The sequence below is a fragment of the Colobus angolensis genome, unplaced genomic scaffold (assembly GCF_000951035.1).
Source record: "Colobus angolensis palliatus isolate OR3802 unplaced genomic scaffold, Cang.pa_1.0 Scaffold81, whole genome shotgun sequence".
Taxonomy (NCBI): domain Eukaryota; kingdom Metazoa; phylum Chordata; class Mammalia; order Primates; family Cercopithecidae; genus Colobus; species Colobus angolensis.
This window is the reverse complement of record NW_012121932.1, coordinates 3,182,587-3,203,085: the sequence shown is the minus strand read 5'-3', so window position 1 is coordinate 3,203,085 and position 20,499 is coordinate 3,182,587. Positions and strand designations below refer to the sequence as shown.

General features: G+C 34.9%; 1 protein-coding gene across 1 annotated transcript in view; it reads left to right on the top strand.

The window, feature by feature from the left end:
- Positions 1–20,499, top strand: part of USH2A (Usher syndrome 2A (autosomal recessive, mild)) — an 802,205-nt gene that overhangs the window by 489,521 nt on the left and 292,185 nt on the right. Inside the window, exon 37 of the mRNA XM_011929421.1 lies at positions 454–633. Coding sequence (XP_011784811.1) covers positions 454–633 — 180 coding nt within the window. The remainder of the gene's footprint in view (positions 1–453; positions 634–20,499) is intronic.

Sequence of the window (20,499 nt, the reverse complement as noted above, 5' to 3'; positions counted from 1 at the left end):
TGTATCCAGAACCATTCTATTTGAGGAATAATGTATTATTTCTTCCTGTCTGCATATCCAAAAAAATTCAGGGATTTTTATTGGAAAAAGAAAACTCAAAAAAGTATAAACAACTCATCAAGTAATCAATTTATACATTTGTGCAATATTTTTACTTATATGCTTGATACTTGTGATATGGTTTTATCCTACAGTTATCTAAGAATATTCCTCAAATTATTTTGATTGCTGTGATGAATGAATTGGCCAGGTCAACCCAGATAACACTTTTGTCCACAAGATAATAAAATCCAAATATGTGCATTGATAGAGGCACTTGTAATGCCTCTTAGAGTGGTAAAGTTACAGATCTATTTGGTACAGTATATTTAGAAACTCAAGAAAATACTCAAATAATATCAGGAAAGAATTCTTAAATATGTATTTATTTTAATAATTTTCTTTTTTAATCAGTAGGTAATAATTACACCCTTCTGAATGTCACAAAAGTCATGTACAGTGGAGAAGAGACAAAACTTGGGGTGCTCATGGATGGGCTGGTTCCTTTTACCAACTATACCGTACAAGTGAATATTTCAAATAGCCAGGGCAGCTTGATAACTGATCCTATAACAATTACAATGCCTCCAGGAGGTAAGTCTATGCAAATGTTGGCTATCTAATTTTATATAAATGCCCTAGAATTAAGTGCCCATTGAATATCTTGTTTATTTTTAGAGGCATTTTATTTTAAAACTTAGAGGCTCAATTATATTTCTGGTTCTTTTGATTGTTGTTGTTTCGCTTTGTTTATTCAGATTCTTTAATTGATGGTCTTTTATCGTTTTGCTGAGACTGCTTTCATCCATTTCACACTGTGTGTGTATGTGTGCCTGTATACCATACACACACACACACACATATCTCTCTGGATTTCTGCATGTTAAGAAAATTGGGAAATGCTTTTTGTTCAAGACTTTACTTAAAGCCAAAATTTGTATTTGCAATTCGAGTTTCCATTTTCTACTGCAAATGGTTTTCATTCCTGGTATTCTAAATAACTAGTTCAATTGTATACTTAAAGTACTTCATTTGGCAAAAAAGGCAGGGTGTAGATGATAGAATAGGAAATTTCCATTTGCATTGCTGAAAAACACCTTTAAATTCCTGATCCTAATAATTACAATTCAGCAGGGCCACATTCATGTGTGAAATGTGATACAGTCTGGATATTTTTATTTTAAATATTTCTATAAAAATCAACCTATTCACAATTACCATTATTTTGATGTGCCATCAGCTTCACCATGTTTTAACTCATTGTGGGAAATAATCACATTGAAGAAAACCCCTCTAGGGTTGACATGGATGGCCCTTGAACAGAAAGCGTGCCTAAAAATATTAAGAGCATGATTCTCCATTGAATGCTAAAGAATGTATGTTTTCTGAAAATCCTGAAAGCAAAGGACCCTAGGACATCCAGTGTCTGCCGTGTAGCCCATCTCCCAGGAATGAGTGTATTCTGGACTAAGAGAGAATGTCACAATCTTATATCAGCAATCTGAAAGGCAGGTTAACCCCACTTCCAGTTATGAAGAGTGTAAGAACAGAAAATGCCTTATCACTGGAGAAAAATAAAGGGAATCTTCAGTTTGTATGGAACCACTCCCCTGCAAAAAAGATTCATTACCTGTTGTATCATAAAATCACTCACTATTATCTACCTTTTATACCATTATTAAAATTAATGAATTGATGTTTACTAAAACAGTTGAAACTACATGTCAGAAGCAACATTACTTAAGAAAAGAATGCATAAAAGAAACTTTTGAGGCTGATCAACTCAGGTTAGTATCATATTTATTAAGAAAATAATTTTAAAAGGGAATTGAATTTAGATATATTTATTTAAAAATTGAGACTGGAACACAAAATAAAACAAACTCCCTATGCTAAAATAAACCTTAGGTGTTCATATCTTCATTTTTCACTTCAATACACATGCTAGGAAGGATAGAAAACTGTGATGACTCTAAACCTTAGTATATAATATCCTTTATTCAGATTTAGAAATTAAAGAGTAATCAGTGCCATAATGGAGATTTTTAAGTTATATAGTAATACCTTTTCTACAGGATATATACAATATTTAATAAGCATATTTATTTGATGATATTTATATGGATTTAAACAGTTTGTGACTTACAGTAATTTATATCATATTCATAAAACAGGGCAAATTTAATTAATTGTTTATGTGTTGAGGAATGTATGGTCTAATAATTTGTTATGTGTACATATATCATGATTCAATTAAAAATAACAAGCTCCTACTGCTAACTGAATATGTGTTATATGAATATACCTGTCAGTAAAAGAGTTAATATTATGCAAACAGGAAGAAACTAAAATATTGTTTTATAGTGGTGCAGTCAAACTGAGTTAACTGAGGCTTATCTTCATCTTCCCTCTGTAGATGCTTATCTGTGTCATTACCGTAATGCACTGCAGGCCCACACTCTCTGGGCCTGATGCAATCCTTCACTTTATGTATTCAAAAATCTAGAATTTGGGAGTCACTCCTTCACCAAAGAGGAAGCAGATGTCTTCAAAGACACACAGTGATTCGCTAAAGTTTATTATGGCCATTAGGACATACTTTCTTTTTTCATTAGATTGTTGTTGATTACAATTAGGAAACTTATAGCATTAAAATTATCTTTTTTATGACCTTGTGGCAGTTTAAAGGTGATACCTCATTGATTAAATAGGTTTTAGTTCATGCTTCCTTTTACTTAATGATCTGAAAACATATTATCCTGATTTACACATAAAAATCATGCTGAAAAGCATGTGGCATTCACTAGAATATGTGTGTTTAAGTAGAATTAAATTAGTACTGAGAGTTATTAAAGAAATCTTCCATGCCTTTGTCCAGTGAACTGTGTTTCATTCTGAAATGAATAATAAATGAACCAATACGCAGAGGCGAACCAACTTATGGGCAGAATAGGTTCTATATGCTATTTACTTTTCCATTATATTTGGATAGCTATCGTTATTGCCAATTCCTTGACTTGAATATTAGATCTCTTTTATGGTGATGTTGAAATCCAAGTATCTTTCAATGCTGGATAATGCAAGATTTGTAATGATAATATCCTTAGCTAAGCTTCTTTTGCATAGTTTTAAAACATAATAATAAAATAATTGGGCAAAATAAAATGCCCTTTTTTACTTCACCAAATATGTACTATCAAATATGACCTGGAAAATCCCCTTTACCCATTTAATCTGGCCAAATCCTACTCATTTTTTAGGCTCGAACCTAGAAATTGTTCCATCAGAAAGTCATCTTTTGCCAGCAGAGGCTGAGATAGGACCTTTCTGTATCCCAGAGAACAGTTACGTTATACTCAAATTGCCTGTTTAATATGTCACAATCACTGGTTATAAGATTCTATAGAGTAGGAACTGTTTCTTACTCACATTTTTATCTTCAATGCCTAGACTAAACCTGACACATGGTAGGTGCATAATGAATAATTGGTGAATGAATAAATTAGTCAAGATTGCTTAACTACTAGTTTAAAATGTTAAGCTTATCATTGCTCAAGCCCGCCAGGCCTCATCTCAACCTGAGCAACCTTGTATTTTAGCCAGCTGTGAAAATGTGACCGTATCTGTACACTATTGTCCAATGTAGGAATGCTCTGGCTATATAGATAAAATTGGGAGCTCAAACTATAAGGAGGGTGAGTGTATTGGAAGTAAGAAATATTCTCAAGTTACACCAACTCATCACTCTTTTATTGTTCCCTATGGTGGTTACTTTTCTCAGGTGAGCACAGAATAAACAATCCTTAGTTTAGATAGGAATTTGGAAAGGAGAGGCAAAAGAGTCATCCTCCAAAGAATTTTACCAGGATACACATCTCTTAACTGATGGTTAGGACACATCTTATTTGCCAGTCCTACCTCTATTTTTCTGATAAGAAAAAAATATATAATTAAGAATATGACAAACACAAGTTATCTGAAGACAGAAATTATAGCAAGAAGATGGTGCTACTAATAATTTGGCACATAGATGAACAGTGGCAAATCCCAATTAACACACATTTTTTATTTGAAAATTTCAGTTTAAATATTATTTGGACAACTGGAGGAGCGTCTCTCTTTTTTCCAATTATGTAGCAGATCCTTCCCTACTTCTGCTCACTCAAGTTTTTTGTATTTCTACAATTACTATATTTTTAGGTTGTTTGTAATAACATAATGCTCATATTTAGCACTAAGGTACTCTTGGAAATAAAGAATATATTTAATCAGAGCTCTTGAATAGCATTATGGTACAGGTTCAAGAGTTCTAGGAAAAGAATTAAAAAAATAAAAACGAATCCAAATGTTAATCCATAAATATGAAACTTTCCTATGGCCTTTACCCCTTCAAGGTCTGGAGTTACTAATGGGGTTAGGATTTCAACGCTTAATGGGGCTCAGTGCATTAGTGTTTTGTATGCATGGAATTCAGCATTCAGTTTAATAAGTGGTTGACATTGGTGATGTCCCTTAATTTGCTTAAATCTAATTGGCTCTTTTATCAGTCAAACCTGTATGGATTGGCAATTGATCAGAAAGGGTCAGCCATGACTCTGCATGTAGTTAAATGATGGAAGCACCAGTTAAAGTCGCAGTTGCATGATAATAAGCAAAAGAAGAACAAATGAGCTTAGAGGAGGAAGGCAAAGAAGCTTAGAAGTTTTGCAGGATCTTCAAGTTCAGAACAAAGGCATTATAGAGTATATAAATTTTAAATACACTGCATTTTGCCTCCAGACTTAAACCTTTTTTTTCCAGATGAACTGAAATCTTGTCTGAAACTGTCTTTGTTACATCAAAGAACTACTCAGAAAGCTAAAAGAGACAGAAGCAGCATAAAAGGGCATAGTTTAAAATGATTAGTGACAAATTCCATACTGACGAGCTAGAAACACATTTTTTATGAAAGTTTTATATTATTCCAAAAGGAATAATTCTCTTCTGTTTATCTTTTTCTGAACTGCTTTATTGTAACAGCGAAAGGAACTTGGAGCCACCCTGGTTTGTGAACCTAATCCAGTTTTCCTCTGACAGTAAATAATTTGTCATTTGTACTTTTAAATTGATGAGAATTATTATAATCGACAAAGAGTGTAAAATACTAGGCTTGAGAAATCTGTTTATTTTCCCCAATGTGTTATTAGAAAACCAAAAATTGAGAAAGGCAAAATGGTTGTGAGTAGTTTGTTTTACAGGGTCTTTTCATCTGTCTCTCCTTCCCTGAACCCCCTCCCCACTTCTCCCCCTAAAATATCAATGAGAAATAAATAAAAAAGAAAACCATTAGGAATTAAAACTGAGGCATAAGCATAGATTTTGTAGTCCTAGAAACATGGATTTAAATCCACCTCTTTCACTCACTGCTTGAGTGACTATGAGCAAATTTGCAAATATAACTGAGCCTCAGTTTGCTCATCCATTAAAGAGGCTGGATGGTAATTCCCACATCAGGTGGAGGATTTAACAACATAATATATGTAATATGTTTAGCGTATTGCCTGTCTTGGTAAACATTTGGTGCTTCCTACCTCCTTTGTTCCATTTGCCTACTAAGACTCTTTTTGGGGGCCTGGAAAATTCCCTACAGAAAAAGTAAGTAAAAATTCTGTCTTTCACATAGACTGCAGAGAACAGAATAATTTCATCTTGCTACATCCCTTTCCTTTCCTACACTTACACCTTAACATGTTGACATACATATGGTCAGCCCAATAACCCTGCTAAGGGGTGGTTGTGATGCATATTAGATGATGAAGTAAGCAGGAAGCATGGGAAGTGACTTTCTTTTTGAAACATCTTCAGCCTCCTCTTCCATGACCTCCAGATCATAATTTGTGAATGATTTTTTACATCAAGCTCTCATTGGCTATCTTGGGATTTCACATTTTTTCTTAATAAAACTCTTCTGTGTTTATAAAGAGTTCCTTATTGAATATAATTATGACTTTTTAAAAAGTCTATTATCTGTATATTTTATTCACAAATGCTTTTTTTACATTGTTAATGCTAGACAAAAGCAAGTAATTCGAAATTTTATTCTAATAGCTTTTCACTTTTTCTTAATTGTACTCAAATACATGTATTTAAAAGTTACATCTTGGAATTCAAACTTTTTTTCAATTTTCACTAAATAGGAAAGTTTAGTAGTTGTTCAGCCAATATACTTTTGAATAACTGAATAAAATGTTTGCTTTTAAAAATGTTAGTATATGATTTTTGCCCAGTAATACCACTAAAGGAATAATATATTAATGACTAACTTTTTTTAGCTTGAACTACTGAATTCCATTGTGTTGAGAATTTAAGAGACTGGAATATTCTTTCAAGTATTGCTATATAACAAGCCACTCCAAAAGTTAGCAGCTTAAAACAATCATTCTGTATTATTTCTCACCTGATTGTATGAGTTGTCAGCATGGTTCTTCTGGCTTAAGGAAGCTGGACTGGGCTTCTTCAGAGTTCCTGGGAAAAACTCAGGGTTTCAAGAGTCAAGCCCCAGTGTGCAAGCCCTGAAAACCTTTGCTTGACTCAAACTGTCCAAAGCTAATTTCTTGCCCAAGTCAAAAAGCATGCATGCTGGAATGTATGATTTACTGGAGCCTGATAATTTGTCAATCTTCCACAAATGTTTAAATGATTGGTTTTTAGATCGTGTATATATATGTATATATGTATACACACACATGCAAAAAATACATATTTTTTCTTTTAAATTAGTCCTGTTTTTGAAATAATGATGTACTAGCACCAAAAATAATGAAGAAAGCAGTTTACTAAATATTTCCTGAAAAAGATAGAAAAAAATCTTTCCTCACTTGACAATTAATTTTGACATTTTAGTTCAATATAAAGATCAAGAAATGTATATCAATAGATTCTTGTTTAAACTGTTTGTAGCTCCCTACTGGAGGGAAAATTCTGATCTCCTTTTATAAGTAGGTGATTAAAAAAAAATCTTAGTTATTTTTCAAATCTAGGGCTTGAGTATTCTGATTTCTGCTTCTAACTCTGAGCGGTGAGAGTAGAAACTGTGTGTACTTTGTACATCTTTTGTAACTCCAGTGTCTAGCATAAAATATTGAATAAATTACCAGAACCCTTTGCGGCAGTGATAACTTGGAAAATAATCCTGAAAGTTATCTTTTGCTATTGCTGTGTCTTTTACTTGGATAAACATTTCCAGGATTAAATTCAACATTTAGGGTTTAATTCATCCTAAAATCATTTTTAGTCCCGTTAAGATTACCATAACTGTGTAAAAATACATAATATGGGACCCTCTGGAGGCGTGTTTATAAATTTGTGTGTGCATTTAATTGTCTGTTTTACCTACCATTTTATTTTTTATTTTTAAATAATTCTGACTTTTATATTATGTTTAGGGGTACGTGTGCAGACTTGTTACATGGATATATTGTATGATGCTGAGGTTTCAGGTATGATCAATCCTATTGCCCAGGTAGTGAGCAGAGCACCCAACAGTTTTTCAGTTCTTTGCTTTCTCCCCCTTTCCACCTTCTAGTAGTTTCCACTGTAACCATCAATTTCAATTAACTTACCTATTGTGACTGGTGGTTGAACACTTAATTGAAAATAATGATTAAAACAGAACATTTTAATAAATCTAAATATATATTAAACGTAACTTTAATTTAGAACACATAGATATATTTATCCATGTTATATAGGACCAAGTTGTTTCCTTGGAGTGTTAATTTAGTATTTGTAAGTCCAGCATATTTGCTACAATAACTACACCTATAATGCATAGTTTGATTTCCACTTTGAAAACTCCTTTAAAAGGAGATCAAAACTTTAGGGATAATTAAGGAAGAATCTAATTACAGAATTTTTCAGGTTTTTATAATTTCCTAAGACTTTGAGTTATTTTTCCTGCATGAATTTCACAGTATTGTTTTCTTAAGTCCTCACTGAAAGTTTTTCAAAGCAGTAAATTTTCATTGAAAAAAGTTTCTGCTAACAGTGCTCATCAGTTTAAGCATTATTTAATTAAATGATGGTAATAATGAGAACCAAAATTGACATCACAGGTTTAAAAAATACAACTGACTCTTGGTGAGTGTATAATTCTACCTGCGACTGCAGAATGTTGCCCTTGAACTAAAGACTAGTCAACTATCCATCTCTGCAATACAAAGTAAATTTTTTATTAATTCGGCAAGTCAGATAAGAATAGACAGGTAAGACCGGCCGCGGTGGCTCACGCCTGTAATCCCAGCACTTTGGGAGGCCTAGGAGGGCGGATCACCTGAGGTCGGGAGTTAGAGACCAGCCTGACCAACATTTTTAGTAGAGACAACCTTGTCTCTACTAAAAATACAAAAAAAATTAGCCGGGTGTGGTGGCACATGCTGTAATTCCAACAACTCTGGAGGCTGGGGTAGGAGAATCTCTTGAACCCAAGAGGCGGAGGTTGCAGAGAACCAAGATTGTGCCATTGCACTCCAGCTTGGGCAACAAGAGCGAAACTCAGTCTTTTTTTTTTTTTTTTTTTGGAGACGGAGTCTAGCTCTGTCGCCCAGGCTGGAGTGCATTGGAGACGGAGTCTAGCTCTGTCGCCCAGGCTGGAGTGCAGTGGCGCGATCTCGGCTCACTGCAAGCTCCGCCTCCCGGGTTTTACGCCATTCTCCTGCCTCAGCCTCCCGAGTAGCTGGGACTACAGGCGCCGCCATCTCGCCCGGCTAGGTTTTTTTTTTGTATTTTTTTTTTTAGTAGAGACGGGGTTTCACCGTGTTAGCCAGGATGGTCTCGATCTCCTGACCTCGTGATCCACCCGTCTTGGCCTCCCAAAGTGCTGGGATTACAGGCTTGAGCCACCGCGCCCGGCCTGAAACTCAGTCTTAAAAAAAAAAAAAAAAAAGAAAAGAAAAAAGAATAGTTAGGTAAAGCAAGTGTCTACTATTTAGGAAAAAGACATGCTTCAAAGGTGGCGGAATGATCCATCCGCAGAGCAGCCTACCCAAGTACGAGAGGCAGGACAATGTTACCAAATTCTTCTTTTAGGTTAAGCATTACAATAGCTTTGCCTTAAAAGAGAAAATAAAGTATTGATTATATCCCTTCAATTGATTAGGGACCAAGTCTGATATTTTTGGCATAACTTGCTCAGTGAACTTATTTTTCTCCTTCAGTTTTTAAAGGAAAAAACTGAGCTTTCTCTCCTATTTTCAAATTTCAACCAAAATCTCTTTCTAAGACCTTAGAGAAATGAACTGTGGGTAGCGCTCAACCAACCAGGGGGAGAATGGCATCTTTTTTTATTATTTTTTTATTTTTTGCAGGGTCTCTAAGAGAATTAGGGGCAACTAGAACTGGCTCAAAAAACAAGTATCGACCAAAAAGCAAAAGAGTAAATAAATAAGAATTGCAAATACAAACTCTATTGTATCTTGCACTTTCTTCATGCATTATAGCACGGAGAATCATAAAACATTTCTATGCCTTTTGTTTGTTTGTTTGTTTTTGTTTTTTTGAGACAGAGTCTCGCTCTGTCGCCCAGGCTGGAGTGCAGTGGCATGATCTTGGCTCACTCTATGCCTTTTAAAATCAACTTAGTACAATGTCAAGATGCTACTGTTTAAAAAGAAAATTAACATTTTTCAAAAATGTGAAAGTTTGCTTGCCAAGTACAGATATAGAGTCCGTCAATATGTGTTTTCTGTTTTTCATCTGCTCTGTATTCACTTTGATTTATTTGAAATATATAAATAGAAATATTAATGTGCAGATGGTAATGAGATATCTTAAAAATCGAAAGAGTACAAAGGAATAGAAATTTAAAAAATAAATGTAGGTTAGTAGCTGAAATAAACAATAGGCTAACGTGGTATATTACCTTATTCAGTGGGTAGAGTGAAAGATGAGATTAACTGCTTTTTATAATGTAAAAGCCACAATGAAGATATAGGATGGTGAGGAATAGCATTCTTTGAAACGACAACATTCTACCACATAAACAGATGGTTTGTCTTTACCTTCAGTATATTAAAAGCTACACAATTTATATTACATCCAGTTCATATGAATCTTTAGAATAGTTGTGCATAATGTTTTACTTCTGTGTATATCTTCCAAATGTGCTGCTATTTTTTCCCTGGAAAAATCAACCCGTTGAAAGTAATAAAGTAGGAGAATTCAACAAATAAAAGTATTTAAATTCTTAATAAAATAAATAGTGTGCTTTCGAAAACACATAGCAGGCCACTTAATTTAACCCATGCTTTCTCCCAGGTATGTTATGAGACTAGAACCAAAGGATTTATGACTGTCTTAAACATGCTCTCAAATCCTTTCCTGAAAAGTATTACCTTTACTGTTTTGGAATTGGTAGTTGAAACTGCTTTGTGTGTGTATGCACATGTGAGCAGGTGTATGTTTGTAATACTACATATCGTAAGCCAAAGAGATGGAGAAATTCCTGTTTCATAATTTGTGGATAATTTTTTCACTTTTTGTATTCACCATTTTGACAATGAACTTCCTGCTTATAAAAACACCTTAGAAAGAGACTAACTTCTGAGCTATGGAGAAGAGGGAAGGGAACTTTGAAGTGTGCTTACTATGGACTCAACAAGCCTCCAGCAATGGACTGCCAGCTCTCCATATTTGCATACTCTCATGTGGATTATATAGAAATACACATGCCCATATACACAATTAAGTTCTATCTTTAAAGCATCCTGGGGCAAGAGAGAGAGCTTAAATAAAAATTAAAATCACATCTTTTTCTTTTTTACCAGGGGAGAGGGGTGGGAAATATTGTTCCTTTAAGTTCCATTGATATTTTCTAACTCTCATTTTTAAAAAGAAAAAGTACAATTCATTTTCTTTTTTTTTTTCTTTGAAGAAAGCTTTATCCATAACTTAAAGCTTAAAAAAATCATGTCTGTCTGACTGACACTGCAGTCTAAAAGCAACTTGAAGTTTTATTTGAGTTCTTATAGTGCCCTAAAGAAAGTTTTGCTTTATTTCTTAAAAATAATCTCTTGTTCCTTATTTTTTCATAGACAGACTGTATGCCTGACTTGCATAAAATTCTATGAACATTTAGCTGCCTATATTAAATACTCACAAAAGTGAGAAAATTCTTAACATGTCTTAGATATATAGAGACCATATTTCCAACCTCTTTTCATCAGTAGTATCAAGAGAATCCCTTTTTGTATCTCTATAAAGGCATATAGACCACCCAGAGTCTAAAAGAAAACTTAAAGACTTAAGGAAGAATAGATTTTGACAACAGTAGGTAAATTCACTTAAAACCACTATGATTTTCACAATTATTAATTAATTGGGACAAATGAAACTAGAAACATAAGGGTATCTAATACACACTTTATTAGATTAATCCCTCTTACACTTTGATGACCATTTTCGAATGTATACTATCTTTCATTTTTATTTAAATGTTTCATATGCATGTATCATGCCTTATCTACCAGAGTATAAATTCATGGGGAAGACAAAATGGATGGACTGGGTGCGGTGTCTCACACTTGTAATCCCAGCACTCTGGGAGGCCGAAGTGGGAGAACCGCTTGAGACCAGTCTGGGCAACATAGTGAAACCCCATCTCTATTTAAATGGAAAAAAGAAGAAATAAAATGAAAAAAAAAAAAAATGAATGGGTAAATGCAAGTAGACAGAGGAGTCACGGCTGATCTCCCTCTTTCTCTCTTTCTCTATCCCTCTCACCATTTACCTTGGCTCAGGCATATAATAGGATATTAGCAATGATTACTATCATGGTCTTGTGGAGTGCTAGTGGCCTGGTGTTATTTTTCCACCCAGCATACCTTAACCCTTTCTTTTGATGACAGGGCTCCAATTTCCCTCTCAGCACCCTGGGCTCTTTTAAGCTCAAAACATGCGCTGTGTGTGAAGTTGACTGCATCACCAGGTCTGACCAATGAAGACATTATATTCTCCTGACCACAGTGATTTTTTTCAGGAGTGACAGGCATTCCAATCAAAGCCACTTAACTGCAGTAAGCCAGTACAGTCAACAGAGGCATGTCTCTTGCCCTGTATTTGAATATGGGATTCAACTCAATCTGCTGCCAGCCGTGTTGCCCCTCAGAATCTGAGAAATTTAGCCAGCAAGGAAAAAAGCAGAGTGGATGTGAGAGGAGGTAGACTAGATTCTGGTGACTTCATGTGAACCTTTGAATCTAGCACTGCCAAAACCCAGCTCTTTCCCTTGAGTTTTTTTTTTTTTTCTTTGATTACAGTAGCCCATTATCCCTCTTGTTGCTTAAGCCTCTATGTGTTGTGTTTTCTGCCACTGAAAACAAAAGCATTGCCACAATGCTTGAGAGAAAGGAAAACAAGTAGAAAACATTTAGAGAAGTCTCATCACTTCCTGAAAATCATGCCAAATGCTCAACCTAACATATGTGTTTAGCTTTTTCTTGGCCTCTCAAATTAGGAAACCTCAGGAAGTAAGCTGAATGTGAAATGAGATAATATTTTCTAAAACCGTGAAATTGCTGGTCCCGTTCTGAAGAGTCTCCTCAGAGTCACTTTATTTGACAATCTTTTGAACTGTTTCTCCACTATTTTCAGGTCTTAGAGCCCTGAGTTCTAGTAATAACTCTTGTGCTAATTAGTTGTTTGGTCTGACTTAAGTAACTTTACCTGACAATGATGTTGGCCTCTTATCTCTAAAATGGCAGATGTGAAATAGATCAGCAGTATCCGTAGTGTGATCCCAGACAAGGAACGTCAACATTCCTGGGAATTTGCTTGAAATGCAGCTTCTCAAACCCTACTCTCAACCTACTTAACCAGAAATTCTGAGGGTGGGTCCAAGCAATCTGTGTTTTAACGGGATTCCATTACCAACTCCAAGGCCACTGGGTGCCTTCACAAGTTTGAAGACCACTGAGCTAGGCCATCTTTAAAATACTGTCCAAGCAAAGAGTATATGATCTTGTCTATAAGACACATTTTATAATTGAGACACATACTGAGTGGAAAATAGGTATAACAGGCCTCCATGCTCAGCTGGTCTTTGAATATGTAAGTTCCATTCTTAAGGCCAGAGGTCTTTCCAATGTAAGAAAGCCATCATGTTGCTCACAGTTTTCCTGAATGGGCCAGGAACAGATACCAAAGACAACCAGTTCCAGATGTTGAGTCCTGCCTGTGGCACCAGAAAGCAACAGGCATGATGTTTTATGCACTGAGGAACACTAATCAGCCCTGCTGTGAAGACACTGTCAGCTAAATTTCCTCTGCTCTTCAATTTCTTCACAGAACATCTGTTATAAGAAACTCTATATAACTAAAACCTGAATCTTTCCCCTCTGGGGAATTTTCTTTAATGAGCCTCTAGTGGCTACATCTCTAGGGTTTTGAAAAATGTTTCCTCAAGTCAGTTACATCTTCATCCTGCATTCTAGGGTTTGCTGTCTATTGGACCTCATAGCTAAGATTTTTCCTTCTAGGAGTTCACAAACACAACTCCAGAGTAGGTTGACATACTGTCCATTACCTAGAGAAAAATTAAGATCATGTAACTTTTTATTTGCCAAAAAAAGATTTTTGATGTTGTGATCACTCATACCAAGATAGCATTTATTAATACTATGTGCAGGTGTGGTTTTGCATATATTAACTCATTTTATTCTCCTCACAAACCTTGTAAGGAAAGTGCTATTATTATCCCTATTTATACATGAGGAAGTTGAAGAAACAATATTGGCTTGCAACTAGTAAAGGTCATGTTACTAGTAAAAGGCAGAGACTATATTTAAATCTAGAGACTGACTATAGAAGCCTAGTTCTGAGTCACCATACTCTATTGTTTATTTCTTCTACTGACTGTTCACATGCTCTTTTGGCAGAAGCGACACAGATTTTGAGGCCCCACTAATCAGTGCAGGTCTGAAGAGATGACTTGACTCTATAGTAGTGTCAAATATAATTTTAAGAGTATTGTTGGTTGAACTAGTAGGTTTTTAAATCCTGTTGCAGATGACCTGGAGAATTGTCCTCAATGACTATATAACCCATGCTCTAAAGTTTATAATGTCATAAGAGAAAAAAAATGTAGGTAAAACATGTTTACAGCCTTACAAAAAAAGCATTAAGCAGAAGTAATATTATGTTGTATGTGCCCTGTGTGGAGAAGGCAAAGAAACCAACCAGTTAGACCCATCCTTTGCTAGTATGGATATGAGTACTTAACTTGCCCACCAACTATTTTGCCCAACTTCTTTCATATTTACACATGAACTTCTATTATAAATTTTAATTAAAAGAAGATAATGTTAAAATAGTCTTCGTATTTGTCTATTTAGGAGAAAATATTTATAATTTTTGTGAAAATATTATTTCTTTTTATGCACTTTTAGCTCTCAAATGACTTGTGAATTATAATGTACATTTCTTTATTTGTATATTATATCACATTTCTTTGGTTTGTGATCAAAAATTTAGATTTTCTGATTTGATTTGCTCTTGTAAAAGCTTTTTTATAGGTGCAGCATAGAAAATGTCATTAGAACTTGTTCAAATGCATTTACTCAAAACATTAGTGTGTAATAGTGGTGTCATTATTTTTCATTACTAAGTTGTCCTTTCTTTGGACTTACGTTACAGTTGAATTCTTTGTGATAATGACTTCTACATCTCAAAAAAAATGAATAGCGTGATCTTCTGATTGTACACAGTTTGCACTATTGCGAAGAGATTTAATTAATCTAATAGTATTAATTTTGAAAAATTAACAAACTTTCTTAAAAGAGAGTAAGAAAACTTATATTTGTAAAAGTTAATGAAAGAAAGAAACTTTTTCTTTCTGCACTAATAAAATTTTCTGTGAACAGTTGAAAAAACACAGCCGGGCGCGGTGGCTCAAGCCTGTAATCCCAGCACTTTGGGAGGCCGAGACGGGCGGATCACGAGGTCAGGAAATCGAGACCATCCTGGCGAACACGGTGAAAGCCTCTACTAAAAATACAAAAAAAACTAGCCGGGCGACGTGGCGGGCGCCTGTAGTCCCAGCTACCCGGGAGGCTGAGGCAGGAGAATGGCGTAAACCCGGGAGGTGGAGCTTGCAGTGAGCTGAGATCCGGCCACCGCACTCCAGCCTGGGCGGCAGAGCGAGACTCTGTCTCAAAAAAAAAAAAAAAAGAAAAAACACTAGAGTCAGGTGAAGACACTTATTCACATGTGGAATATTCTAGAAATAAGCCATGTGAACAGTGTGAGTATGTTGGAAAATTGTTCACTGGAATGGCCACAAAATAACCATGTGTGACCTCTGGGCCATAAGAAAACAGGAATAATTTCCTCATCAAAATCTGAAGTTGAGAGCATGACCACAGGAAAAAGCTTAAATCTTATTCCCATGGTTGATGTTATAAATCAAGTAAGCATATGTCTTAGACTGTGCAATTGTAAAGCACAGGGTTTATCAAAATATCACAATTCAACTTATTCACCACTTGCCATCCCCAGCATTTTCATTTCCTGATTGTGTGACCTTGAGAAACTTATCTCCTCTCTAAGCCTCATTTTGCTCATCTGGGAAGGGGTTTCATAATTACAGAACTTTCCTCAATGGGTTTAGACAAGGAATAAAGAATGTGTGTGCCCTGAGATCAGCTGGCACATTAGGTAGCTGCTCAATTCTTTGTTTAAAGGACATAAAGCATGATATATAAATACAAAACATACATAAGCTATCACTATTAGGTTGAAAATTAACCTGTAAACATCTAAATTTTTATCTTCCTTGATGATTCCAACAGCTGTCTCTAAAACTAAGTGTAAGGAAACGGCAGACTGGTTGTGGTGTATTAAATTTTAAGTGAGGACTAATTTGAGGATCAAAGATGCTCTTTGGGAGATATCACTTGACTAGTAGGAAAAGCATTAGCTGTCTCCCTCTGTCTCATGTATTTGTTCTCTCTGTCTTGGAAATATCATTCCCCACAGTTTCTGAATCTTGATGTTTAATTTAACACAAAAGTCTTTGAGAAACACAACAGGGGGTTGTTTCTGGTAGTTCTGGCATTGAGGAAATTGAAACGTACATGTTTTTTTCTCATTTATCAAAGAAGGGCAAGAATCTAAACTGACATTTTATATCAAATGAATTATGAACTGTGTACTTTGTACCTAAGGGAACAACAACTAAATTAGGGTTTTAGCTAAGAGAGAGAGAGAGAGACAAAAATAGACTTTTAATAAAACATACAGTAATTTCTGTTACTATGCCTGACAGTGACATGGCCAGATACAATTCCATTGTAAAACTAGTAAATGGATTCAGGCTACTCTGAAATCTTTAAATGTATTTGAGAGACTATCTCAGAAAAAATTAAACCTAAATTTCTTATGTTGTTAGGCTTTATGGTCAGTGAAATAGTCTTGATAATCTAAAGTTAACTTTCAGCTTTTTATCAATGCTTACTTTCCTAGAAAATAACATTTACAAAGTCTTACTTCCTGAGTAAATATGAAATTATAGGTTGCTTGAGAGGGAAAATACTATGCAGAATAAAAATAATATATATGAAAATGCCACATCCCATCTCTCCTCTGTTTATCTGTAACACCTACACAAATGCACACTACACACTACACTCACATGTTGTTGTGCTGATAAAGAGCGTGAATTCTAAGATCAGTAGGACTTGGTTCAAATCTTAATTTCTCCCCTCCTACTAGCTGTATGAGCTTCGGCAAGTTATACAATCAGACTCTGCTTTACTCTGCTCATCTGTAAATAGTAGTAAATAATAAGCACTATCTCATAGGATTGACACTGAGAACTTAATTATGATGATGCCTGCAATATATACAACGTGATGCAGTACACATAGTAGTTGTTACATTGAACAGTTTTATCCCTCCCTATGTGAGAAGATTGGACAGTGGCAAATTAGAACTCCACTGTTTAATGGCTGCTGATTCCTGTAGTATAGGAAGCATTAGAATTAAAATTTTAAGGAGAAGGACCCTATCATGTCTATGCAATATGTCCAATAATCATTTTATAAATAACCAATTGAAAATTCTTGGGAATTGGGGGTGATCCATGCTTTCTTCTTCTAGGCAAAGCTATGTATTGATTACCATATTATTTTTCACAAATAAGTATTCCAATTTATGGAATATAAAAATAAAAAAGTGTTATTAATATGAATACATTTGTTTTAGACTTCTAAATCCCCCTAGGTTCATAAACCTAAAAGTGACAAAATTCCTTGACATTAATCCCATATCCTTTCTGATGCCAATGCTATACTGGATAACAATTTTGTGACTAAATTACTAGAAACAAATAACTATCACTGATAGCCTGATTACAAATTTTCTTCATATAATTATTGATCATTGTGGTAAAAATGAACATCATAATTTTTATTCTCAAATTTTGATTCTAACTCTACTACTCATGAGGTGAAATCAATTTTTAGAAGTCTTTTAGCAGTTTAAATTCTTCTGATGGCTATTGCTTTATTTTTACTAACAGAGAATGTGAAATTAATGACCTATTGAGGTAAGGGATGCTGTCTTGTCCGTTTGGGCTGCTGCAACAAAATACTACAGATTAGGTGCCTTACAAGCAACAGAAACGTATTTCACACAGTTCTGGAGGCTGGGAAGTCCAAGATCAAGGTGCTGACAGATTCAGTGTCTAGTGAAGGCTCTTCCTCATAGACCGTCATTTCCTTTACTCTAACTTCACATGGCAGAAGGGGTGAGAAATCTCCCTAAGGGGCACTAACCCCATTCATGAGGGCTACAATCTCATAACCTGATCACCTCCCAGGACTCCATCTCCTAATATTATCTCCTTGGTGGTGAGAATTTCAACATAAGAATTATAGGATTGACATAGATAGACCATAGCAGACACCCCACATTTAATTTAAGTATTTTAATGCTAGATCTAGTTATTATTTGGGTAATTTAATTAATAAACTTGAATATTATATCCATTCCCATTGTTACAATGACTTTTATAACCAATCTGCTCAGAGTCTTCAATCATTGAATGACTAAAATTTTCTCCACTATTCAAAGGTCACTTAATTTCTTGGTACTTGATTGTATCTTAGAAAATTGGATTCAATGGCATCACAGAGGAAGAGTCCAACTCTAAAATATAATGGTTTATTTTCTACACGACCTCAGTCATTTTTTGTTCTGTTTTTGAGAGAGGTTCTCACTTTGACACCCAGGCTAGAGTGTAGTGGCACAGTCACGGCTCACTGCAGCCTCGATCTCCTGGGCTCAAGCAATTCTCCCACCTCAGCATCCTGAGTAGCTGACAGTGCAGGCATGCACCACCACACACCGCTAATTTTTGTATTTTTTTGTAGAGATAGGGTTTCACTATGCTACTGAGGTTGGTCTCAAACTCCTAGGCTCAAGCAATGTGCCCACCTCAGCCTCCCAAAATACTGGAATTATAGTTGTGAGCCACTGTACCCACCCCCTCAGTAATTTATTTTGCTGTTTTTCTTGTGAGATACATTCAACAAGGGATAATTTAATGCACTCTTCCTGAAAAGACTGGCTTTGACTTGAACTTGAATTTACTTATTATTAACCTTGCTAAGCATATCAATTTTTAATTTCACAAAGGCTAAATTTTTCAGTGAATTATTTTAAATGAAGTCAGTGAGCAATATTAGAATCAAAAATAAAATACAATTAATTGAACAGTATTGTTGTTGTCTATATTTTAAATTATTTTTCCAATTGAAGATATGCTTTAAACAAAGGGCTCAAGCAATCAGGTACCCAAGAAAAAAGAATTTATTCTATGCTGCCTGGAAACTAATTGGATGAATATGATGGTATTTAAAATAATAGGAAAGCTAAGAAATACTCTTAGAAATACTAAGAGAAATTTAAATGTCAAAAGCAAAGGCTTAACTAGAGTGTCTAAATGTAGGAAGTCTCTGTGAGGAAAAGGAAAAAAATGTGGTTGACGGTTTGAGACATAACAAAAAAAAAATTCTTCTGGGCATTATGACCACCAACTTCAGGGCTTCCAATTAGTCAGACAAAGTGACAGTTCCACAGTCTAGTTGAACAAATAATGTATCTAATGAAATTCAAAATTGCTGTTTTTCTCCGAGCACAGTGAGCTACATCATTCATAGCTTTGGGGTATTTCAAAATTAACAGAGGATGACTTCAGTCTGTCTCATGTTTCTTGGTTAACAAATTCATTGAAATTGTCTTGCAGAGCAATTTTAAGCAACTCTTTAATCTTAAACCACAAAGAGAGGTGGAGGTGGAGGTGTGTTACCTTGGTCCTATGGATGCTAATGTGAAGTGGAATCTTTTATTTCTCAAAATGGTCAATAGCAATTAGTATTCAGTGGTGTCTTTTTATTCTGGTGCCCTTGACCCACCTCTGCCCCCTTTTCTATATTACTCCTATTATATAGTGTAACTGGGGATATCCTTGCTTCTTTTCCATTCTAATTAAAGCATTCTTAGTGAACACGGGAACCATTTTTTATTTCATGAAGAATAATTACTGGAGCTAGGTGAAATCTGCCCATTGGGTTTTATATAATTTTTGACAAATATTTGCACCAATTTGACTGATGTATTCTTACCATTTCTCCGTGAAATGTTGGAAAAGTTTTCAGTTCCTTCAGAACAATAATCCTAAATATGTCTGTGAAAGACCAAGATAAATGGTGTACCACCTTCAGGTTTTATTTGCTAATGTACTTTAAAATATTTTATTTTGTCACTAATATAAGAAATGATGACTTTTAAATTTTTTTAATTTTTGCACGTTTCTTTCCTAGTCAGAGTTTGACCTAAACACTCTTCTACTACACTAGTGATAACCTTAAGAAATATCATTTATTTAGATTGGATGTGTAAAACCTATAGCTCTTGTTATATATCTTGTTTCTCTATTTTTCTCTAGACTCCTTTCTCAGAGCCAAGGGTGCCTTGACACATAAAAGAGAAAAAAATGACTAAACAGAGAGAAAGAGATAGTAACAGACTGAGAAAGTCAGAGACGATTTCTTCAAACCTCTACTCCAAAAATTCCTCCTCAAAATTTAAACAATACATTTGTTTAAAACCTCAAAAATATCTTGCTTTCTTTCAAAACTCTGAACCGTTAGAATTTTTACCATTCTTCAAAACAGCATCCACTCTCCAAGTTAGTTTTTTAGGTTCCTGTGTATTGGATGGGGAAGAGGTAGGGAAAGGAGGCTAGCTACCTTTTATGGCTGTGAGGAAGGGCAAAGGTCTGGTTTGGCTCATTTTAAACAACATTGTTTAAAATAACAGGAACTTGAACTTTGGAGACAGTTGTTGGACTGAAACAGCAGCACAATCCCCTTATTATCTGTGTGGTCTTGTGCAAATCATTTATCTTACGAAGTTTCAGATTCC